This window comes from Hylobates moloch, unplaced genomic scaffold, assembly GCF_009828535.3.
Source record: "Hylobates moloch isolate HMO894 unplaced genomic scaffold, HMol_V3 SCAFFOLD_11, whole genome shotgun sequence".
Classification (NCBI taxonomy): domain Eukaryota; kingdom Metazoa; phylum Chordata; class Mammalia; order Primates; family Hylobatidae; genus Hylobates; species Hylobates moloch.
Window position 1 is genome coordinate 90,863,942 of NW_026652286.1, and position 21,972 is coordinate 90,885,913.

General features: G+C 50.7%; 1 protein-coding gene across 2 annotated transcripts in view; it reads left to right on the forward strand.

Annotated features, from left to right (window-relative positions):
* Positions 1–17,355: 17,355 nt before the first annotated feature.
* The window catches only part of TMPRSS4 (transmembrane serine protease 4), a 40,600-nt gene continuing 35,983 nt past the window's right edge, over positions 17,356–21,972 (forward strand). For both annotated transcript variants that reach the window (XM_058446575.1, XM_058446573.1), the window contains exon 1: positions 17,356–17,447. In XM_058446575.1, the coding sequence (XP_058302558.1) occupies positions 17,445–17,447 (3 nt within the window). In that variant the 5' untranslated portion in view covers positions 17,356–17,444. The remainder of the gene's footprint in view (positions 17,448–21,972) is intronic.

Genomic DNA, 21,972 nt, shown 5'->3' on the forward strand with positions numbered 1-21,972 from the left:
CTTATCACAACCCAATTCCCGTGCTCTAGGGGCTCCCTCAAACCATATCTACTCACATGCCTCTCCTCCAGTTCCCCCACCATTGTGGCCTGCCTACAGTCTCTGCCCAGAGCCCAGACCACTCCCCATCCCACCACCTCTCAGGTAACTGGGGATGGGGTGGGAGGCTGAGGTCCTTCTCGCCCGACAAGAGTCTCAGCCCCATTTCCCATGCTGTGAGTGTGAGCACCCACTCCCACCTCCCCACACGCCTCTTGCAATTAGAATAGCTCTTGGTGCTAATGAAAGTGCTGGGAAATACAAAATCAGGTCTATTGGCATTGGAAGGCATGAGTCAGGGTTTTGCTGTAGTCTGTTTCGATTCGGCCTTTTCTTCCCAGGCCGGCCGCGAGGGCAGGACAGGGGCCAGGCAGCCCCGGGAAGCCTTAGTGGAAGAAACCCAGGGACGGCTGCCACGCTCACCTGGGAGACTGTCCTCGGCAGCCTTTCCCTTCTAGGCTTAGCATCCTGTGTTCCTCTGGGCCCCCCGGGGGTCTGGGAGAGCAACCGCAAATGGCTGTCTGGGACCCCCTTCTACAGAGTCCAGGGCGTCCCTCTGGCTGTTCCCCTCCCCACCCCTTTCTCTAATTCCCTGCCAGCTCCAGATTCCCTGGAATGCTGGTTCTAATCTGGCTTCCAAGTCTCTCTTAGCCAGCCAGACATGGGTCCTCCCATCACCCCTCCCACATGGCTGCCCTCATCCTTTGGATCCCCAGGCAGACACCCACCCTGGCCCCCTTTTATTTTCCTTTTTTGATCTATAAGTAAGAGAAGGACAGAGAAAGCACTTCCATGCTGCGCCTCTCCAGCCTCACACCACAGTGTCCTGGTTGCAGGTTGAGGAACTCCAGTGGGAGGCGTCCAGGCTGGCAGAGGCTCCCAGAGGCACAGCTTCTGCTGAGTCACCCATTCTAGCATATGGTCACGGCCCTGCTTGTTCCGAGACGGGACACCTTGCACTGCCACTCGTGACAGACACATGACACCCACAGTGGGAGTGACTGAGAGGCTATAGACAGGCCAAGGCATCATTTTCAACCCCGCCTCCTCCAAGAAGGGAGGTGGTTAAGACCCCAAGCTTCAGCTGCAGAGAGACCTAGCTTCAAACCCCAGATCTGAGCATGTTTCTCTGTAGGTGAAACGGAGAAAATAATGCCCACCTCACAAGATTGAAAAGATTGGATGCTCGATCCACAGAAGGCATTTAGCAAGTGCTCCCTCAATAAGTGGCATTTCTAGCTACTTTTATGCCAGTGTCTTACATTTTTTAAGTAGTAAATTATTTCAGGGACTAGAGTGGCAGGTCCCCAGCTGGAGCTACCTTTTTCTTGGCATTAGTGCTCCAGGGAAGCAGAATCAGTAACTAGGTTACCAGATGAACACAGTCGGATCAAAGGAAGTGGGAGGGGTGGGGGATACTTCACCTGAGCCCTGGGAAAACCTCACAGATCCCGCTGGCCTCCACAGAGGCAACCTCTGTTAAGCAGAACCTGCTCATGTTCCCCACAGCCCTTCCTGCGACCTGGGCTGCTGGACACTGATTAGCTTGGATCTACGGGGCCCATTTCCTCTGCACCCAGGACCCCTCTTTGGTGACTCTTTCGCTAGATATGTGGGTGTCACTGACTAAGCCAGCATCAAGCCTCTGACCCCATTATGAGTTGACTTCACAAAACCAACCCTCCCTGCTCAAGGGATTCCCACTTTTGCAGCCCACAGCAAAAGCATTGGCATGTAAGTAATAATGCCACTCACCACATGGGGCAGAACCCCACCAACTGCCTCAGTCCAAGTTTATTACAACTCAGTCTCCCCTTGGAATTGGAAGGTCTTGACCTCCCACCAACTAAGCTTCCAATTTTGTTTAATCAAAAATGAAAGTGGGGCCAGGTGCAGTGGCTCATCCCTGTAATCCCATCCCTTTAGGAGGCCAAGGCAGGTGGATCACCTGAGGTCAGGAGTTCAAGACCAGCTTGGCCAACATGGTGAAATCCTGTCTCTACCAAAAAAATACAAAAATTAGCTGGGCGTGGTGGTGGGTGCCTGTAATCCCAGCTACTCGGGTGGCTAAGGCAGGAGAATCGCTTGAACCTGGGCGGTGGAAGTTGCAGTGAGCCGAGATTGCGCCATTGCACTCCAGCCTGGGCAACAGAGCGAGACTCCATCTCAAAAACAAACAAACAAAAGTAGGTCAAGAGAGGCACCCCCGAGCTAATACATCAAGTCAGGCTTCCCTTCAGTTTGCAGGGGCCAAGACCACAGGCCAGCCCAGCTCCTCTCCAGACCCTGCTGGAAGGCTCCTTCCCAGCCAAAGCAAAGGTGACAGCTGCCTCTGATGCTACCCAAAGCCCAGCTGGGTGTCAGCAATGGAGACAGGTGGTTCACTTGGGCTCTGGCTTCTTCCATTTGCGACGGAGAACAGGGCATGTGGATGGGGAAAGAAGGAACCCAGGACAAGGGCTTCATCCCTCCCAACCCTCTCCCCACCCTCCCTCCACACCCCTGCACCCTTGGCTTCTTTGTGTCTCTGAGTTTCTGCCTCTTCATTGACTTCCATCTGTTTTTCTGTTGTCTTTTTTATTTTCTCTCTCTCTTAATTCTATCAGAGGCGTGTGAATCACTGCAATTCCAGCTTGAATAGGAGCTGGGTCAAATAAGGCTGAAACCTACTGGGCTGCATTCCCAGACGATTAAGGTATTCTAAGTCACAGGATGAGATAGGAGGTCAACACATGGTACAGGTCATAAAGACCTTGCTAATAAAACAGGCTGCAGTAAAGGAGCTGGCCAAAACCCACCAAGACCAAGATGGCGACAAGAGTGACCTCTGGGTCGTCCTCACTGCTGCACTCCCACTAGCGCCAAGACAGTTTACAAATGCCATGGCAAAATCAGGAAGGTATCCTATTTGGTCTAAAAAGAGGAGGCATGAATAATCCACCCCGTGTTTAGCATATCATCAAGAAAAAAACCATAAAAGTGGGCAACCAGCAGCCCTCGGGGCTGCTCTGTCTATGGAGTAGCCATTCTTTTATTCCTTTAGTTTCTTAATAAACTTGCTTTCCCTTTGCATCGCAGACTTGCCCTGAATTCTTTCTTGGGTGAGATCCAAGAACCCCCTCTTGGGGTCTGGATGGGGACCCCTTTCCTGTAACAGTTCTACTCTTCTGTTTCTTTCAGTGGATGATTTTCTGCTTACATTTCTACTCTTCCTGTTTACTGTCTCTCTCATCTCCATTTTTCTGTCTTTATTTCTAAATCTTCTTTACCCTCTTAATGTTGAATCTTTTTGCCTATTGTGATAAATATATTTGGTCCTCGGCCCCATTTCCTGGCATACAACTCCTAAGTCCTTAGAAACTCCAAAGGTTGTCTTTTTGTGTGCTAATGAGCTGACTGAGGCCTGGAAGCGTCTAGGTGGCTTCAGGTAGATCAGGGGCTGATCACCAGAAAGCCCAAGGCAGGATTAGAGGGTTGGGTTTTAAGCCCCACCCCTAACCTTAGGGAAGGGGAAAGGGGCTAGAGGGTAAGTTGATCACCAATGGCCAGTGGCTTAATCAATCATTCTTACGTAATGAAGCCTCCAGAAAAGCCTAAAAAAGGACAGATAGCTGAACAGGTGGAGGTTTCCAGAAGGGGACGCGACCAGGGAGGGCATGAAAGCCCCGTGTCCTTTACCCCTATCTCACCCTACGTATCTCTTCGTCTGTATCATTTGTAATATCCTTTATAGTAAACCTGTAAAGGTAAGTGTTCTCCTAAGTTCTCTGAGTCACTCCAGCAAATGAGGGAGTCGTGGGAACCCCAAATGAAGAACAATTGGGTAGAAGGTCCAGAGGCCTAGATTTGTAACTGGTGGGAAGGGAGTTGCGGTCTTGTGGCAATGAGCCCTCATCAACCATAGGATCTGTTGCTATCTGGTAGATAGTGTTGGAATTGAATTGACTCGAAGTGTCAGCCAGGGTCTGCTGCAGAAATGATTGCTTACTGGTGTGTGGGGAGAACCCCCAGGCATTTGGTCACAGAAGTCTATTGCGTTGATGATTGTGGCGTGAGAACCAAGGGGAAAATTGAGTTTGAGTTTTTTCCTAACACACCAATCTATATCACTTTTCTTTTCTCTTGCAAAGAAAAAATTTTAAATGGGAGATCAGATAGGCACCAACCTGCCATTGATTTCATACACCTTGTTCCCCATCCATATGGACCCCAAGGTCCCACCGGAGGTTCAGGTTGGTGGTTCTGGGTGTCATCCTCAGAGTCATCACTAATACTAATGGGTTTTGTTTGTTTTCTTTTTAAGAGAAGAAATCTCCCTATGTTGCCCAGGCTGGCTTCAAATTCTTGGGCTCAGGAGATCCTCTTGCCTCAGTCACCTGAGTAGCTGGGACTACAGGCATGTGCCATCATGCCCAGCTTTTATTATTGTTATTTGTCTGCCTTTTCAGGGGTGGAGATTTTTTGTTGTTTTTTTCTATCACTATTATTATTATTATTATTATTATTGAGACAGGGTCTCGCTCTGTCGCCTAGGCTGGAATGCAGTGGCAAGATCTTGGCTCACTGCAACCTCTACTTCCCTGGTTCGAGCCATCCTCCTACCTCAGCCTCCCAAGTAGCTGGGACTACAGGCATGTGCCACCATGCGTGGCTAATTTTTGTAATTTTTAGTAGAGATAGGATTTCGCTATATCACCCAAGCTAGTCTCAAATTCCTAGACTCAAGCGATATGCCCACCTGGCGGAATTGTGCTGGGATTACAGGTGTGAGCCGCCATGCCCAGCCTTCATCACTAATATTAAATGCTAGCCTTCTCTGGGTCAAGCCCCAAGTGAGCTCTTAGTCAAGCACACCCTGCCCTGGGGTGGTCCAGATATCCCAACTCAGAAATGACCAGATAAGGCCAGAATGCATATTCCTGTCCTAAAGCGTGGCCCTGTAGAACCCTTCTCCGTGGTCAAACACCCATCCCTCCCCAGCCTAGACAGCTGCACAGCACCCAAACCTGCCCTGCCCCACCCACTTCTCCACTGCATTTCACTTTGCTTATGTCAGCATTCAATTACAGCAAGGACACTCCCAGCCTAATCCGGCTTTCCCAATGCTTTGGCCTAGAGCACCATGAAGAAGTAGCCTTGTCACGTCCACGATGGCTCAGCGGAGGAGGAAGACAGAGTACCTGCATTTTGAGCAGTTTTGCAAAAGTGAAATACACAGAGTGATCATGAGGCAGGAGAATAGGGCCTGAAGGCAGGGAACCTAATGCCAATTCATGCTGACCTCCTAGAACTAAATCAAAAGGAAAACCCCAACTTTCACATCCAGATAACAAAAGGACCAGAGGCTACTCCCTTTGCAACCACTCCCGACCCTACCTTTTCTGTGGCAGATGAAAAACTGAAAGTACCTCTAGTTGGTCCCTTCCTGCAACCAGTCAGGCTGGTCACTGGCCAAGTTTTCATTTGCATAGGAGTATAACTTTGTAACTTCACTTTAGCCTCTGGTCACTTTCCACGACCAATCAGACATTTGCATAAGGTGTAACTTCGTAACTTCACTTCAACCTCTGATTGGTCCCTCTCCACAACCAGTCAGACTGATTGTTGCCCTCTACTTCGTTTACATAGGAGTGTACACTAAGTAATCAATGGGAAACCTCTAGAGGGTATTTAAACCCCAGAAAATTCTGTACCCAGTCTCTTGAGCCACTTGTTCGGCCCACTCCCACCCAGTGGAGTGTGCTTTCGTTTTCATTAAATCTCTGCTTTTGTTGATTCATTGTTTTCTTGCTTTGTTTGTGCGTTTTGTCCAATTGTTTGTTCGAAGCACCAAGAATCTGGACACCCTCCACTGGTAACAATCAGGGTCTGATTGTTGCAGCACCCAGCGACCAGGCTAGAGTCAGGAGATCTGGACAGAGGACACCATTACTGCCTGATTTACTCATCATGACCATGATCCAGCCCACTCGCTCACCTGGGCCCTGCTGGGGAAGATGTGGCTGCAGCCCCAAACCAGCCACAGGACGCCCGGAAGTATGACCTCCACCCAGGGCTCTCCCTGGCACCTCTGCCTCAACCTGTTCAGTCCCAGACTCTTCATCTTTCTCCCCAAACCCACCTCTGTTTGCCACCTTGGTAAGTGGTACTATTATTTGCCTAATCCCCCAGACACCTGGAAACACCCCGGGATTGGATCTCTTCGCCCTTGTTTTCCAAATCTAGTCAGTCACCGAGTCCAACGTGCATGTGAAATTGCGCTGCCCTCCTGGCTGCCCTACCCTGGGTTTGGGATCTCATCTCTCACCTGGACCTCTGCATGAGTTCCCTACTATTCTCTGTACCCCAGGCTCTCCATCCACACAGCTACCAGAGTGATCTTTCAAAATAAAACAAAAATAAACAAATCATCCTCCTGCTTAAACAACTCCTATGGCTCCTTATTGCCCAGAGCTGTGGTCTCCAAAGTTCTTTGATCCCTGTCAATAACAAAAGAATTTTAGCACACATCTCTAATGTATGTCTGTTTATTTATGTATAAATTATATTTACATACATTACCATAACTAACCAATATCTGAAGCCATAATACGCCCTGAGAGACAGAGTAGTACTAACATCAGGAGACTTGAGACTGTATTTTCAATTATCTTAGCCAGGCATGGTGGTGTGCCTGAGTCCCAGCTACTCAGGAGGCAAAAGGATCACTTGAACCCAGGAGATCAAGACTGCAGTGAGTCGTGATCCTGCCTCTGCACTCTAGCCTGGGTGACAGAGTGCAACCTTGACTTAAAAAAAAAAAATCAAAACATTATCTTGATAATTCTGGATTTTTTTTTTTTTTTTTGCCAGCTTCTATCAAGTAAAATGAGATTGTTACAATTTTGCACTCAAGATAGAAAGATAATGGGAGCCCACTCCAAGGAGCGGAGCAAGAGCCAGGCCATTTGCTTGTGCCTGCCTGCATTACTGGCCTTCTCTTAATCCCCGATATCTTTTCAGGAAATTTGCTAAATACCTTGTCCATTGTGTGAGGATTAATCTAGTTAAAACCAGATGAGATCACCAAGAAATCACTTCACAGACCACGTGTAAACATGTCACAATATGCTAACCCCCTCAGACCCTCACAGATGCGCACAACATGTGGGCCACTGACACAGGGACCAAGTGCAGACACGAGGCCAACCCGTACATTAAATATTAGAAATACACCAGGTGCGGTGGCACATGCCTGTAGTCACAGCTACTCGGGAGGCTGAGGCAGGAGGATCACTTGAGTCCTCAGTTGAGTTCTGGGCCTCGGTTTGCTATGTTCATCAGGTGTCCACACTAAGTTCAGCATCAATATGGTGACCTCTTAGGAGCAGGGGACCACCTGGTTGCCTAAGGTAGGGTGAACTGGCCCAGGTGGGAAATAGAGCAGCTCAAAACTGCCGTGCTGATCAGTAGTAGGATCAAGCCTGTGAATAGCCACTGCACTCCAGCCTAGGCAACACAGCGAGACTCTCTCTCTTAAAAAAAAATTGGCTGGGCGCAGTGGCTTATGCCTGTAATCCCAGCACTTTGGGAAGCCAAGGCAGGCGGATCATCTGAGGTCAGGAGTTCAAGACCAGCGTGGCCAAGATAGTGAAACCCCATCTCTACTAAAAATACAAAAAATTATCCAGGTGTGGTGGTGCACCTGTAGTTCAACTTCTCAGGAGGCTGAGGTGGGAGAATCGCTTGAACCCGGGAGATGGAGGTTGCAGTGAGCCAAGATCACGCCATTGCACTCCAGCTTGGGCAACAAGAGTGAAACTCCATCTCAAAAAACAACAACAACAAAAACAAACATATATATATGAAAAGTTTAGTTGCTTTGTTTTTAGTTAAGAAATACACAGAAATAGAAGTTTCTCTACTTTTTCTCCTATCCCAATGGTTTGTCTTGCATAATTTCTGGGTCCAAGAATTCTAGTTTAGGGACTTCCAGTACATAAGGTCTGTGTCCAAATTCCTTACTTGTGAACAGATCCTTCAAAAGAAAATGTCTATTGCAAGAGTTTCTCATAATTGGAGCCATGCATGATTCATCTCCCCGGCCCCAGCACCAAGCTGCCACAGAAAGGATGCTCAGTATCTGTGGGTCAGTCACCATTTCCCCAGTGCACACAGCCTCCTCTCTGGACTGGATGCTCTTCCTCCCATTGCATCCCCGGTTTTCCACCTGACAAAGTCCTGCTCCTCCCTGTAAGCTCAATCCAAATGCTCCCTCCTTGGGGAGGGAGCCCTCAGACTCTGTGTGCTCTTTCCTCTTAGAGTTTGCCAACAGGATGACAGCACGATCTCTGTGTCGCGTCTCCCTCCCGGCCTGTGAAAGAGCTGCAGACAGCGCCTTATTCACCTTTGTGTCCTCGGTGTCCAGCACACTAGAGGTGCTCATAAACGTTAGATGAACGAGAGGCTTTTACAGAGACGGGGGTGAGGCCAAGGGACAGTCTGGGCCCAAGGATTTCAGTTTCAAGAACTTTCATTCTCAGCCTGAACCCACCCCTCTGCAGGCAGCCTGGGGAATGAGCCGGGGCGGGGATGAAGGAGGGAGGCCGAGGGAGGGTGAGCCAGGATGGTACCCGCGTGTGGAACCTCACAGCGCTGTTGCCTGCTGGCCTTTCAGGCTGCAGATGAAGTCTATTGGGAAAAGCGAGAAACCGGGGTAGCGGAGTGACCTTCCACCACCTGGCGGCGCTGTGTCTGCATTCTCGGCCACCCCACAGAGGCCCAGCGGCATTCAGGAGCCATGGTCTCTCCCCGCGCATCACTCCGTGGCCAAAAGCACTCAGTTAAGCCAGAGGCACCAGCATTATCAATACATTATCATCCGTGGGATTTGGCAAGGCCTAACCACGACAATCTAAAAGCATTCTCTCTTCCAACAGGGTCAACCCAAAGAACTCATTTGTTAATGGACCACCATTGACTCATCACCCTCATGGAAAACTGAATCATCCCCAGGTCTTCCCCCCGCTAGTCCTCTTGATTCTGCATCAGCAGCATCTGTGAATGCCAGCACCCCAGCATCCCACACCGCACCTGTGCTCTGGGTCTGCCTGCCAAGTACAGGCTGTGAGGTATCGGGCCACCCCCTCAGTTCCCTCATCTGTAAGATGGGAACGTTAAGACTTTGTTTGCAAGGTTATTAGATATCTTATATATGCACAACACAGATTAGAATGTCAGTAAATAATATTCATCTTCCTTTTCTCCGTCTTCATGCCGGCGGACCAGGCCTTAATTAAGATCTTCTCCATCTCTCGCCTGAACTATTGGCACTGTCTCTAACCCCCTCTCCCTGCCTCGCCCCCACACTACTGCCAGAATTATCTTCCTCTGTGGCAGGAGTTATGTTTTAAACCAAATTCACTCTACCAACATTTACACACCTTTCGTTTGCCAGACACTGTGCTGGTGCCACAGATATAAATAAAGGAGAGATCTCCCAGGGAGCTCAGTACAGGGGCTTCATATACGCTTTAGAGACTGTTTTAGTTAGAATACTGCCATGGTTTCAGTGTGTGTCCCCAAAAGCATGTGTTGGAAACTTAATCTCCAATGCAACAATGTTGGGGGGTAGGGCCTAAGGAGAGGGTATTAGGCCATGAGGGCACAGTGAATGGATTATTCTGTTATCTTGGGAGCTGGTTCCCTATAAAAGGATAGAAAGAAGTTCATACAAGGCTCATGCCTGTAATCCCAACACTTTGGGAAGCTGAGGCGGGTGGATCACCTGAGGTCAGGAGTTCGAGACTAGCCTGGTCAACATGGCAAAACCCCGTCTCTACTAAAAATACAAAATTAGCCAGCGGTGGTGGCAGGCGCCTGTAATCCCAGCCACTCGGTAGGTTGAGGCAGGAGAATCACACAAACCGGGAAGGCGGAGGTTGCAGTGAGTCGAGATCATGCCATTCACCAAGGCAATACAGCTGGGAGGCAACAGAGCTAAGATTTAAAGCTATGCACGGAGGTCATTCCAAGTATATGTTGTTCATTATCTGGATACTGAGAAAAATAAATGGGATAAAGTAAATCTATACCATTTACTTTCTAGCCAGATTCTTTTCTTTTCTTTTTTTTTTTTTGAGATAGAGTTTCACTCTTATTGCCCAGGCTGGAGTGCAATGGTGTGACCTCGGCTCACTGCAGCCTCCGCCTCCTGGGTTCAAGTGATTCTCCTGCCTCGGGCTCCCCAGTAACTGGGATTACAGGCTCCCGCCACCAAGCCCAGCTAATTTTTGTATTTTTAGTAGAGATGGGGTTTCACCCTGTTGGCCAGGCTGGTCTCGAACTCCTGACCTCAGGAGATCCATCTGCCTCAGCCTCCCAAAGTGCCGAGATTACAGCCGTGAGCCACCGTGCCCAGCCTCTAGCCAGATTCTTATTAAAAACACTGTCAAAGCACTGTATGTTCATGGTCTGGAGTTTATAGTGCATGTAGGATGGAAAGCAATATGTCCCAGCTCCACTGTCCTTCCTGTGTCTTCTAACCCTTGTGCTGCCCAAGGATGAAATTAAGAGTATCCTGGAGAGACAGATGAAAAGAAACAGGATGGACTCACAAGTAATCTGAAATTGGTTCCTTGCCTAATTAAAGGGGAGAGGACTGAGTGAACAGGATGTTCACTGAGACTGCCAGCAAATTACACCGGCAATATGGAAACCGCCCCCCAGAACTGAGGCAAACCCAGGCAGGACTCTGGTGCTACAGGAACCTGAATGGTCTCCAGAGGTCGCTGGTGGGCTGCAGAAGCCAGTGTAGGCTCCCTCCAGGATCTACGCAGGGCCCACCGTGTGCATGGTCTAGGGCAAAAGGCCTAGGCATCCTGGGTTACACCGACCTGGATCTCAACCCTGCCTGAGCCTCAGGTTACTCCCTTGTGAAACAGAGGTAATAGCAGCACCCACATTATAGGGTGGCTGCAAAGACAAAATGAGACAATGAGACTTCTTTCCACAGGCATAAGAGCCTGGCACATGGGAGCGCACATTATATAGTAGCTATTTCCTTACCGTGTGTGGCTTATTTGGAGCAAATGTGTCCTGCCATTCTATCAGACTCATGCCTGTCTTCCCCTCACCCCTACCCTCAGCCTTAAGTCAGGCATGTGGAAGGGAACACCTATTCATCCTGGCAGGGGCCAGAGGAAGGTCAGCTCCCACCGAACAGAGGTGACTAGGGCTCAGGGTTGGGATCCAGGTTTGGGATTCTCAATTGCCCCGGTTCTTTGGTACAGATAATTGAGGCTCAATTCATCCGCCTCTGAGCCTAAACGATGTCTTAGGAGAAGGATTGCTAAGCAGTAGAAATCCTTTCTAGAAAGCTAGTGAATCAACAGGGAGCCTGCTTTGCATCCCCTCACAGTGAGCCAAGGTGCCCCCTGTTGGCCTCTGTAAAAGAGACACTGGGTTCCCTCCACGCTGCATTCCAGAGCTGCTTGGTATGAGTGAGCCTGGGCTGTCGCCAGCTCATGCCCACCCACTGCGCCCTTCTCTACCTAATTTCTTGGAAGAGATGTGAACAAACAAGCCAGTCACTGAAACTGATCTCAATTTACTTGGGTTCAAAGGGAAGAACCATAGGCTCTGCTGGCTGGAAGGAACCTCAGGGGTTCATCTATGTCAAGCTCCAGTCTCTGAATTCAGCTCCTTTCAGAAATAACAGCCTCTACCCACTCCTGAGCGTGGGAAGAGACCTAGAACAGCATTGCTCAAACTTTAAGGTGAAAATCACCTGGGGATCTTGGAATGCAGACTCTGACTGAATAAGAGCGGGGCGTGCTGAGATTCCGTGCTTCTAACCAGCTTCCAGCACTGGTGGCATTGCTGGGTCCATGGGCACACATACCTTGAGCAGGAAGGATCTACAGGGCTTGCTGCCCTCAGAAGCTCCTAGAAGGGAAGCGCAGTATATGGGCAGACTGAGCTCTTCAAGGCAGGAGATATTTTATCTTCCCCAACCACAGTGTCTAACCACATTGTCTGATATCATCATAGAAAATACTTGCTGGCTGGCTGGATGGATGGGTGGATGGATGGCCAAGCACATATAGACGGATGAGTGGGTGACTGCTGATACTGAGATCAAATGCACAATCAGAAACAACTGGCAGCCGGGCACCATGGATCACACCTGTAATCCCAGCACTTTGGGAGGCCAAGGTGAGTGGATCACCTGAGGTCAGCAGTTCAAGATCAGCCTGGCCAACACGGCAAAACCCCATCTCTACTAAAGTAAAAAAAATTAGCTGGGTGTGGTGGCAGAGACCTGTAATCCCAGCTACTTGGGAGGCTGAGGCAGGAGAATTGCTTGAGCCTGGGAGGCAGAGGTTGCAGTGAGCCAAGATCGTGCCATTGCATTCCAGCCTGGGCAACAGAGCTAGACTCCGTTCTTCAAAAAGAAACAACTGGCAATTGATATGACCATCCTACAAATTACTGTAGCTAAGTAAAAGTATCTAGGGGAAAAATGAAGGCAAGAAGAAAGAAGGAAATCAGTCAAGGAGGAAAGGAAGGAGGAAGGGAGCAGAGAGAACTGTAAAAATGAAAAAAGGTTTCCAAACCCCCAAGTGTTCTCTTTTTATCTCTACTAGAATGCTTTTTTAAGCTTACTGTGATATATGGATGTCTCCTGTCTCCTTCAGCAGACTGTAGGGTGTATGTATTCAGAGCCTGTGTTTTATCTCCTAATCCACAGCGCCTCACACAAGAGGTAGTCCTAGCATGAGCTCCATAAACACACGTTTTGTGAAATGTATGGGGATAACAGTGCCATTTACAACGTCTGTCTTAGGCACCAAACACTTCGCATGGAAGTGAAGGTTTTGTGTTTTTTGTTTGTTTGTTTGTTTTTGTTTCGTTTTGTTTTTTGAGACGGAGTCTCACTCTGTCACCCAGGCTGGAGTGCAGTGGCACAATCTTGGGTCACTGCAACCTCCACCTCCTGAGTTCAAGCGATTCTCCTGCCTCAACCTCCTGAGTAGCTGGGATTACAGGCGCCCTCCACCACACCTGACTAATGTTTTTGGTATTTTTAGTAAAGTAGGGTGTTCACTGTGTTAGCCAGAATGGTGGTTTGGTATTTTTAATAAGGGTTTTGCCATGTTGGCCAGGCTGGTCTCAAACTCTTGACCTCGTGATCCACCCGCCTTGACCTCCCAAAGTGCTGGGAATACAGGCATGAGCCGCTGTGCCCAGCCAGGATTATCTCTTAATCTTCACAACAACCCTATGAAGTCAGTACTATTATTATCCCCACTTTACAGATGAAGAAGGTGGCATGCAAGAGGATTAAATAAGATGCCCATGGTTACACAAATCGTTAGTGGCTGAGATTAGGAGGCAGGACCCCAGGCCACTAGAGCTCATGCTCTTGACCAGGGAGGATTCAGGTTTTGAGAGGCCTGAAGCTAATGCATTTTGAGGGGCTTGGTTTTTTTCAAAAAGCAACTGACTATTTGATGTGGTTTTAAATATATCCAGATCAAGTCCCTGGCTGTTGTGAACGCCGAAAAGAGACAAAAATGCTGCTGGTGCAGCTTCAAACAAGTCTGAGCGTCAGGCTGGCCCATAAGGAAAGCATTTGGAGGGACAGGAGGCAGCCCCCTCCTCCAGGAAGGGCGAGAGGAGCAGCCGGGTGCCTGCCTGTCCCTGGGGTGACCGCCTCTGTGCTGTGCAAGGCGGGAGGGCTGTGGCAACAGGACTTGGACCTCCCCCATGGACACCAGCGAGTTCCCCTGGCCTCTGGGTCAGCCCTCAGCAGCGCCGCCATGATGGGGTGGAGGAGGGTTAAATAACCATCTTTACAGAAATAATATTCTCCTGCAGAACGTGTCTGAGCTCAGTCCATGGTCCAGAAACCTCACAGAAAACAAACAACAAAGTTTCTCAAAGGGCTGCTGACACCTCTCAGAATCTGGTGTGCATGGAGCTCTCAGCTGGACAAGACCTCTTGGCCCTAAAACTGAGGTCACCTGTATGAGACCAGCCTGGGTAAGGAAGGCTCTGGCCTTCACTCACAGGGATAGGCCACCTCTTGAGGGGCTTTCTTGAAGAAAAAGCATATCAAAGAAATATTCGGCAAAATTTACAAAAACGTATGATTGTGGGAACATATTGCCGGGCCCTTTCCCAGGCCCCTGGAAGGAACCGTGCAAGTGAGGGGCTCTGAAGCCTCAGCTTCGGGAGTTTCATGATAACTCTGCCTCTGATCTTGACACACATGCTGGAAACAGATAAGGAAAGGGAAGAAGGAAGAGAAAAAATGTCAAAAATAAAGAGGAAGAGATAAAAGAGTAGTAATGGGAGGGAAAGAAGGGAGGAAAAATGGGAGGAGAATCTAAAGAGATGGGTGGGCAAGAGAAAGAAGCAGGCAGGATGGGGCTGAGGGAGAGCTGAGGCGTCCTCTGGGAGAATGGGGGTTCTGGGCTGGGTGCAGTGGCTCACACCTGTAATCCTAGCACTTTGGGAAACCGAAGCGAGTGGATTGCTTGAGCTCAGGGCTTTGAGACTAGCCTGGCCAACATGGTGAAACCCTGTCTCTACAAAAAATACAAAAATCAGCCAGGCATAGTGGCTCGCACTTGTAATCCCAGCTGCTTGGGGGACTGAGGCAGGAGAATCCCTTGAGCTCAGGAGGTGGAGGTTACAGTGAGCTGAGATTGCACCACTGCACTCCAGCCTGGGCAACAGAGGGGGACCCTGTCTCAGAAAAAAAAGAATGTGGGTTCTGGTCCAGCTGGTTTTCCCTGGCACCTGGGAGAGGTGGGCCTCTGCTGTCTCCAGGCCACTGTGCCTCCCTCTGTAAACCTTCACCCCCACCTGCAGGCATCACAGCCACCCTGCCCAGTCCTGCTTATGTGCCTTCTTCCCGGACCTCTCCACAAACTCCCAGACCCAAATGGGAGCAGAAGCCAGGAGGGCTGAGTCATCATCCCTCCAACCAGCCATGCCCAGCAGCCTTCATGCCCAGACAGCTGCCTCTTTCCTGGTTCATCACCTGAGCACCAGGTGAAGCAATGCAAACCTGTGGGCCAGATGTTTAGCCTGGCACATACAGGAACCAAGACAACTGAAAACATGGCTCCCAGTGGCCCACTGGCTTCTTACTGCCCTCCTGCTGGGGAGGTGCCTGCCTGGATCACCACAGCCCTGACCCTGAGGTCACCTGAGATCACAGGCTCTTGCCTCTGCCCAAGACTTCCAACTCTAAAGGCCACCAGCCGTCAGTAAGGAAGGGCTGGGGCTGTGCTGGCTCCAGAGCCCTGCAGGCCAGCTTCAGATCTCTGCTGCTCAGAGACAAGTCCAAGGCCACACTGCATTCATCAGCTGAGATTTGGCCACTAATCCCTTACACTGACCTGGTATTCCTCCTGCTCAGACATCACTGGGGTCCTCCATGGGCCATATTATCCCAAACCATGAACCTGGGGCTTTCACACACTTGTGTTCCACTCAGCCTGTTCACAAGGCTGGCAGTGTGAACCAGTAAGAGATCCAGGTTCCAGCCCCAACTCTGCCCAAAACTACTTCATGTCCATGAGCTATAGTTTCCTCAGCTGACAAATGGGAACAAAATATTGCGGTTGTTGTTGTTGGAGAATTAAAGGGCTGATACACAGCAGCACGTTATCAACAGGAGGACTAATACATGCGTCTAACCCAGGCTGGTCTCCTGGGAGGGTCAGGTCTGAGAAATGGAAGGAGATCCAGATTCATATGGAACCAGACACTAATTCATTATGTGACTTTGGGTCATTGACTTTGCCTCTCTGGAATTTAGTTTTGTCACCCACAGAATGGGGGAATAACGTGGACAATTATCCAAGTCCCTCCCAGCAAAATGTCTGTGGCTGTAAGGTTTCACCTTGCACATCTCCTGGCCAGGGGGCAGCTCCAGCTATCAGGATGTGGCAGAACGTGAATCAGAAATGATCCTGTGGGGCCGGGTGCGGTGGCTCACGCCATAATCACAGCACTTTGGGAGGCCAAGACAGGTGGATCAGTTGAAGCCAGGTGTTTGAGAACAGCCTGGCCAACATGGCAAAACCCCATCTCTACTAAAAATACAAATTAGCCAGGCATGGTGGCACACAACACCTGTAATCCCAGCAGCTACTTGGGAGGCTGAGGCAGGAGAATCACTTGAAACTGGGAGGTGGAGGTTGCAGTGAGCCAAGATCGCGCCACTGCACTCCAGCCTGGGCAACAGAGTGAGACTCTGTCTCAAAATAAAATAAAATTCAAAAACACAAAACTTAGCTGGGTGTGGTGGCAGATGGCTGTAGTCCCAGCTACTCGAGAGGCTGGAGCACGAGAATTGCTTGAACCTGGGAGGCGGAGGTCGCGGTGAGCTGAGATTGCGCCCCTGCACTCCAGCCTGGGGGACAGAGAGAGACCCTGTCTGAAAAAAAGAAGAAAGGAAAGAAAAGAAAGAAAGAAAGAAAGAAAAAAAGAAAGAAAGAAAGAAAGAAAGAAAGAAAGAAAGAAAGAAAGAAAGAAAGAAAGAAAGAAAGAAAGAAAGAAAGAAAGAAAGAAAGAAAGGAAGAAAGAAAGAAAGGACCCTGTGGACAAGGAGACGTGGGCTGTAGCCAGAGCACCAATAGTGATTTTCAGAATATTGAACGGCCGCCGAGGCAGGGGCAGGAAGCACTAGTACATTGGCTCTGTGCAGGACAGCTTCATTTCTGGGATCCAGGGAAAGGGGGTACATCTTACCTCCCTAAGAGAAGAAACGCCCTCCTTCTCTGTGGACTTTCCAATCCCGTTGCTCCACACCTGGCAATGATCCCTTTGTACTGAGCTGCAAACTCTGTCGCCCAACCCCCGGACCACTCCAACTTCCCACAACCCCAAACCAAAGCACCCACACAGTGAGAAGTCATGCACCTAGAAGGTGGCGGGGGGAGGTGGAAACTTCTGGCATCACCCTCAGCCAACACCTGGTTGGGTGGAAGTCATTCAGGCGGGAAGGCTTTTGTGACATCTTAGGTGTGTCACCTGTTCTGAGGCCGAAGGGCCCATGAATGACTTCAGGTGTTGTTCCAGCCCCTAAGATAGGTGTCAGGTTACAAGACACATAATCATTCCAGTTTGGCAACTTCACATGTAGGGCTGTTTTAATCAAGCTGCCCACAGTCCCCCAATCACTCCTGGAATACGGCGGAGAGAGGCAGCAGCTTGCTAAGCGGACAAGGATGCTGGGCGTGAGGGACCAAGGCCCGCCCTGCACTCAGGCCTCCTCCAGCCAGTGCTGACCAGGGACTTCTGACCTGCTGGCCAGCCAGGACCTGTGTGGGGAGGCCCTCCTGCTGCCTTGGGGTGACAATCTCAGCTCCAGGCTACAGGGAGACCGGGAGGATCACAGAGCCAGCATGGTGAGTGTGGGGGCCCTCTGCTCCCAAGACACGGGGAGGGTGGGTCTCCCCATATAAGGCCCTTCAAGCAGCCTGAGCGTTCATCAGCTGAGAATTCTGTGACACCTTCTAGGTTAAAAAAAGAGGCCACACCCAAATCCCCCCATACCCCAGCCCGGTACACGTCTCATACCCACCTGCCTTCCTCTCTTCCTCCATTGCCATGGTCCTTGGACCAGCTCACCTAAGAAGCTGAGCACAGAGCCAGGGCTGTCCTTCCTGACTATTCTTTCCTGAATCCTGTATGTTCTTTTGCCCAATGTCTCCAGGTCTGTTGGTTAGAGGTTGGCACTATTTTTCCAAGGCAGGGGGCTGTTTTGATGCCACGGTGGCCTTCTGCCACTCCCTGGGGAAACTGATGCCTTTTCTTTTTAAAGAAAAGTGGAGACCAGGTACGGTGGCTCACGCCTGTAATCCCAGCACTTTAGGAGGCCGAGGCGGGCAGATCACTTGAGGTCAGGAGCTCAAGACCAGCCTGGCCAGTATGGTGAAACCTCGTCTGTACTAAAAATACAAAAAATTAGCCAGGCGTGGTGCCAGGCGCCTGTAATCCCAGCTACTTGGGAGTCTGAGGCAGGAGAATCACTTGAACTTGGGAGGCGGAGGTGGCGGTGAGCCAAGATTGTGCCATTGCACTCCAACCTGGGCAACAAGAGTGAAACTCCATCTCAAAAAAAAAAAAAGAAAGAAAGAAAGAAAGAAAACAGTGCAGAGATGCCTCCAAATAATCTAGGGTGTTTGTGGAGATCTTTCACTTGGTCTCTTTTCATGCCCTCACCCTCTCTCCTCCTTCTCCTCTGAATACCTGGAACGTCTTCGCTGTCTTGGGGCAAAGAGAATCAACCCCATCTTTCAAGGAGGACAGCTGAGGGCCAGGGAGGGGAAGAGATAATAACAGGGTCTGAGGAGGAACCCAGGGGTCTTCTTTCTCCAACCCTTGGCCAAGAGGCAGCAATTGCCCAGCCACCAAAGTGAAAGGGAAGGGAAGAGAGGAAAGGAGAAGCCACTGTCCAAGGGGGAAGGATGTGACCTGCAGGGGCCCCTCGAGTGATTGTCTTCTATTCCCAACCTGAGCACTTCCCACAACACTCTTCTGAAAATTCTGGCAAGAACAATTCCTTGTGCGGTTGTAGCTGATGATCAGAAAGGGGAAGGGGCTTCCCTTTGAGCCAGGATCAAAGCACAAGCTTCCAGCTTTCCCATCCAAGGAGGCGCCCCAAAGTTTGGCCTGTGTGCAGAGATGCTGTATCCCCTGGGGCTCCCAGGAGAGGAGAGCAGCTGTGGAGACTACCTAGCTGTGAGCTGCTTCTGGGTGGCAGGCACTGAGGAGACCTGAGGTGTCTCTTGGGGAGCAACAGAGAAGGGAATCATTTCTAGGGCAGGTCACTAACTGCAGAATCAGAAGGCTGAGGCCAGCTCCCTGATTAGCTCTGCTGTCTTGAGGCATTCATCTTCCTGAGACTCACCTTCTCCCCTGCCCATGGAAATGATATGACCCACAACAGCCCCAAGCACACGCACAGGGGTCGCAGAGATTACACGGCTAATACATGTGAGTAGGTTCTGGAAACCATGAAGCCCCACACAAATGTAAGGACTTAGGACTAAAGAGGAGTCTGTGTTAGGAAATGACAGCTGGTAGTACACCCAACATGGACCCTTTGCCACCAGGGATGGAGCTGGGCATTCCTGGAGGAGCGGGGGATGGCAGGTGGGCACACTGGTGGAGGGGTTAGGTCAGGCCTGGGGCCCCAAAGGCAAGGCAGCAGCATGGCCAATCTCCATGGTATGGTCAAGAAGTTTCTAGCCCCGGAGCTAGCCATTATACTGCCTGTGCTTAATAACCCTGTCATTAAGTCTGTGCTCAATAACCCTAGACAGCCATAGCTCCCAGCCCTGAGGGGAGGATGGGATCTCCACGCCCAGGCTCAGCCCTCCCTTCCCTTCCACTTCCTACCTCCTTCCATCCCCACAGGCTCCTCTCTGTGACAGTCAGGGTCCTTTGAGCTGCTGCGTCTTAACGAGGGCTCTCCCCAGAACCCATTAAGCGGGGTATTCCTAGGGAGAGCTGGAGCAGGGACTCAGGCCCAGGCAGAGGTCAGAGCCCAAGCCCTGTCCCTGAAGGAAATGAGTCCCATGCTAACTACTCCATAGCTGAGGCCTGGAGGGAAGTCAGGGACCCTGGGACTGGCTATCCTGGCCTTGACTCATTACTGTTCTGAAGACCCAAACGCACCCTGAGCCACCAGACGTGGGTGTTAACACCTGAGGTCAACCCCCTGGCGCTTCCAGCTGCTCTGGAGGAAGCTGGTCCTCCCTCCCACCTCCTCTTTTCCATGCCAGCCTGGTACAGACTCAAGGGGCTTGGCTGGGCTTGGCCGGGCTCAGAAATGTGGCAGTCAGGAGCCCGCCTGCGGGCAGTGGGCTGCTGGGAGCACTGCAGAGTCCACCCTGACTGGGGCACAGAATCCAGAAGCCCACTCGGCCCCGGCAGTGCCATCCTAGGCTCTGAGGTGGTAAACTGAGCTGGGCAGTGGGAAGGTCCTAAAGGGCAAGACAGGCAAGGAGGGTCTGCTTGCTTTGCCTGCTCTCCTGGCACACTCGACACCTGGGTGATGGGCCTAGTGTCACTGTAACCACCTCCCCCCCAAAGGAAGCTCCAGCCAGACATCATTTAATCAGCCCCTTTCACTGGCCAGCCTCTAAATGGGGCTGGGGGTTGGGAGGACACAATACCTAGGTTTCAGCCTGCAGGTGCTCAACACAGAGTGTGACAAGTATAACACCAGCAGTGGTTACAAGGTACCCCTGGAGCTGAAAAGGCAATAGATTCTCTCTAGGGAAGTCGGGAAATTGTCCTGGAGGAGAAACTATTTGCAGTGGACTTTGAAGGATGAGCAGGCTCTCTCCAGGCAGGGAAAGCATTAAGGAGCTCCAGACACAGGGGACTGCATGTGTGAACAGCAAGAAAGAGTGGTAGTATAGGGACAAGAAGCTCTCGTGCTGTGGCTGGAGCAAAGGCTCTGGCACTCCAGGCCGTGGGAGCTGCACCTGCTGAGGTGGAAGCTGCATCCCCAGGCCCTGTCCATCTCTCAGGGCGCTTCCCGCCTGACCCTGGGGGTCAAGCTCTGTGCGTGGGTGCTTCCCTGGAGAGGAGGTTTAGATGTCAGGGCTCCTGCCTGCCCCCAGGCCTCTCTCCTCCTCTCAGTCTTCCCTCAGTGCAGCTGAGAACCCAGCAACCACCTCCCCAGCCCAGACCCATGCCAAAGCCCAAGAGATCTGAGGAGCTGAATGTAAGAAATGAGGAGAGACCAGCTCAGGGGGTCGTGGGTAGGGGGAAGAGATGAGAAAAACAGACACAAAACAGGGCTGGGGAACTGCCGACAAGCTTCCCAAAGCCCCAGAACTGCCCCCAGGGCAGCAGGAGACAAATGCTCTCAGGCCTGAAAATCTCCATGGCCTCAGCCTTCCCAGATGCCTATTCTGCCCTCAGCCTTCCTTCCTGCTCAGGCGAAAACATCAGCCTCAATAAAACTCTTCAAGTTCCCAAGCAAGGATTCCCCAGGACAGTGAACTCCTCCAAACCTAAAGTGCAATCCTCTGCCACATTTTCTTATAAACCTGTTGCCATCAGAATGGGAGCTTCTTGAGGACAGGGTCTGTGTCTTTTCTGTTTTTAGCCGCAAATCTAGCACAGGGCATGCCATCCATGGCATGGACTAGGCACTTAGTAAATTTGAATGAATGAATGAGTGGACTGATGCATGACAGATAAATAATCAAAGACGGAATCCCCTATAACCAATTTCTGATTTATCTGACACTGAAAACAAGGCTCACCCCAAGTCCAATTGGAAAACATGCCAGATTCTATCTGAGGGGTTACCAAGGTGTTTTTATCCCAGAGGGGGATGGGCGTGAGGGAGGCACAGGTCTGAGCCTGCCGGGAAACCCTGGTGATAGGGAAGGGGAAGAATGGGGCAGAGCCAATGTGGCAATTCCCCTGTGACACGTCTAACGCCACCTCCCAGCCTGCCACTCTGACTAACTAGCACGTCGGCAGCAGACAAATGTAAACAAGACGGAAAACCGCAACAGTTCTCCCCAGCCCGTGGCCCCCAGAGCACCCTCCAGCTTCCTCGCGTAATCCACATGCAACCAGAAACTCTCGAAGGGTAGCAGATGAAAGGAACACTTGAGGAAGAGGGTGAGAGACACGATGGCCCCTGTCCAGGAGTGGGCACCTGTCCAGGGGTGGCAGTGGCGTCTCCTGTCACAAAATGTCCTGCACATCAGTCTGGCTGGGCTTCGCCCGCTGGTGTAGTTGAGCCAACCAATGCTTTCAGCATATCCTGCTGTCTCAGTTTCTTTCTCTAAATCTGTATGCATTCATTCATTCATTCATTCAGCATGTGTTCCCTGAGCATCTACTATGTGCTAGGTACTGGCAAGATACCATGGAAGATTCAGAGAACATGCAAAATCT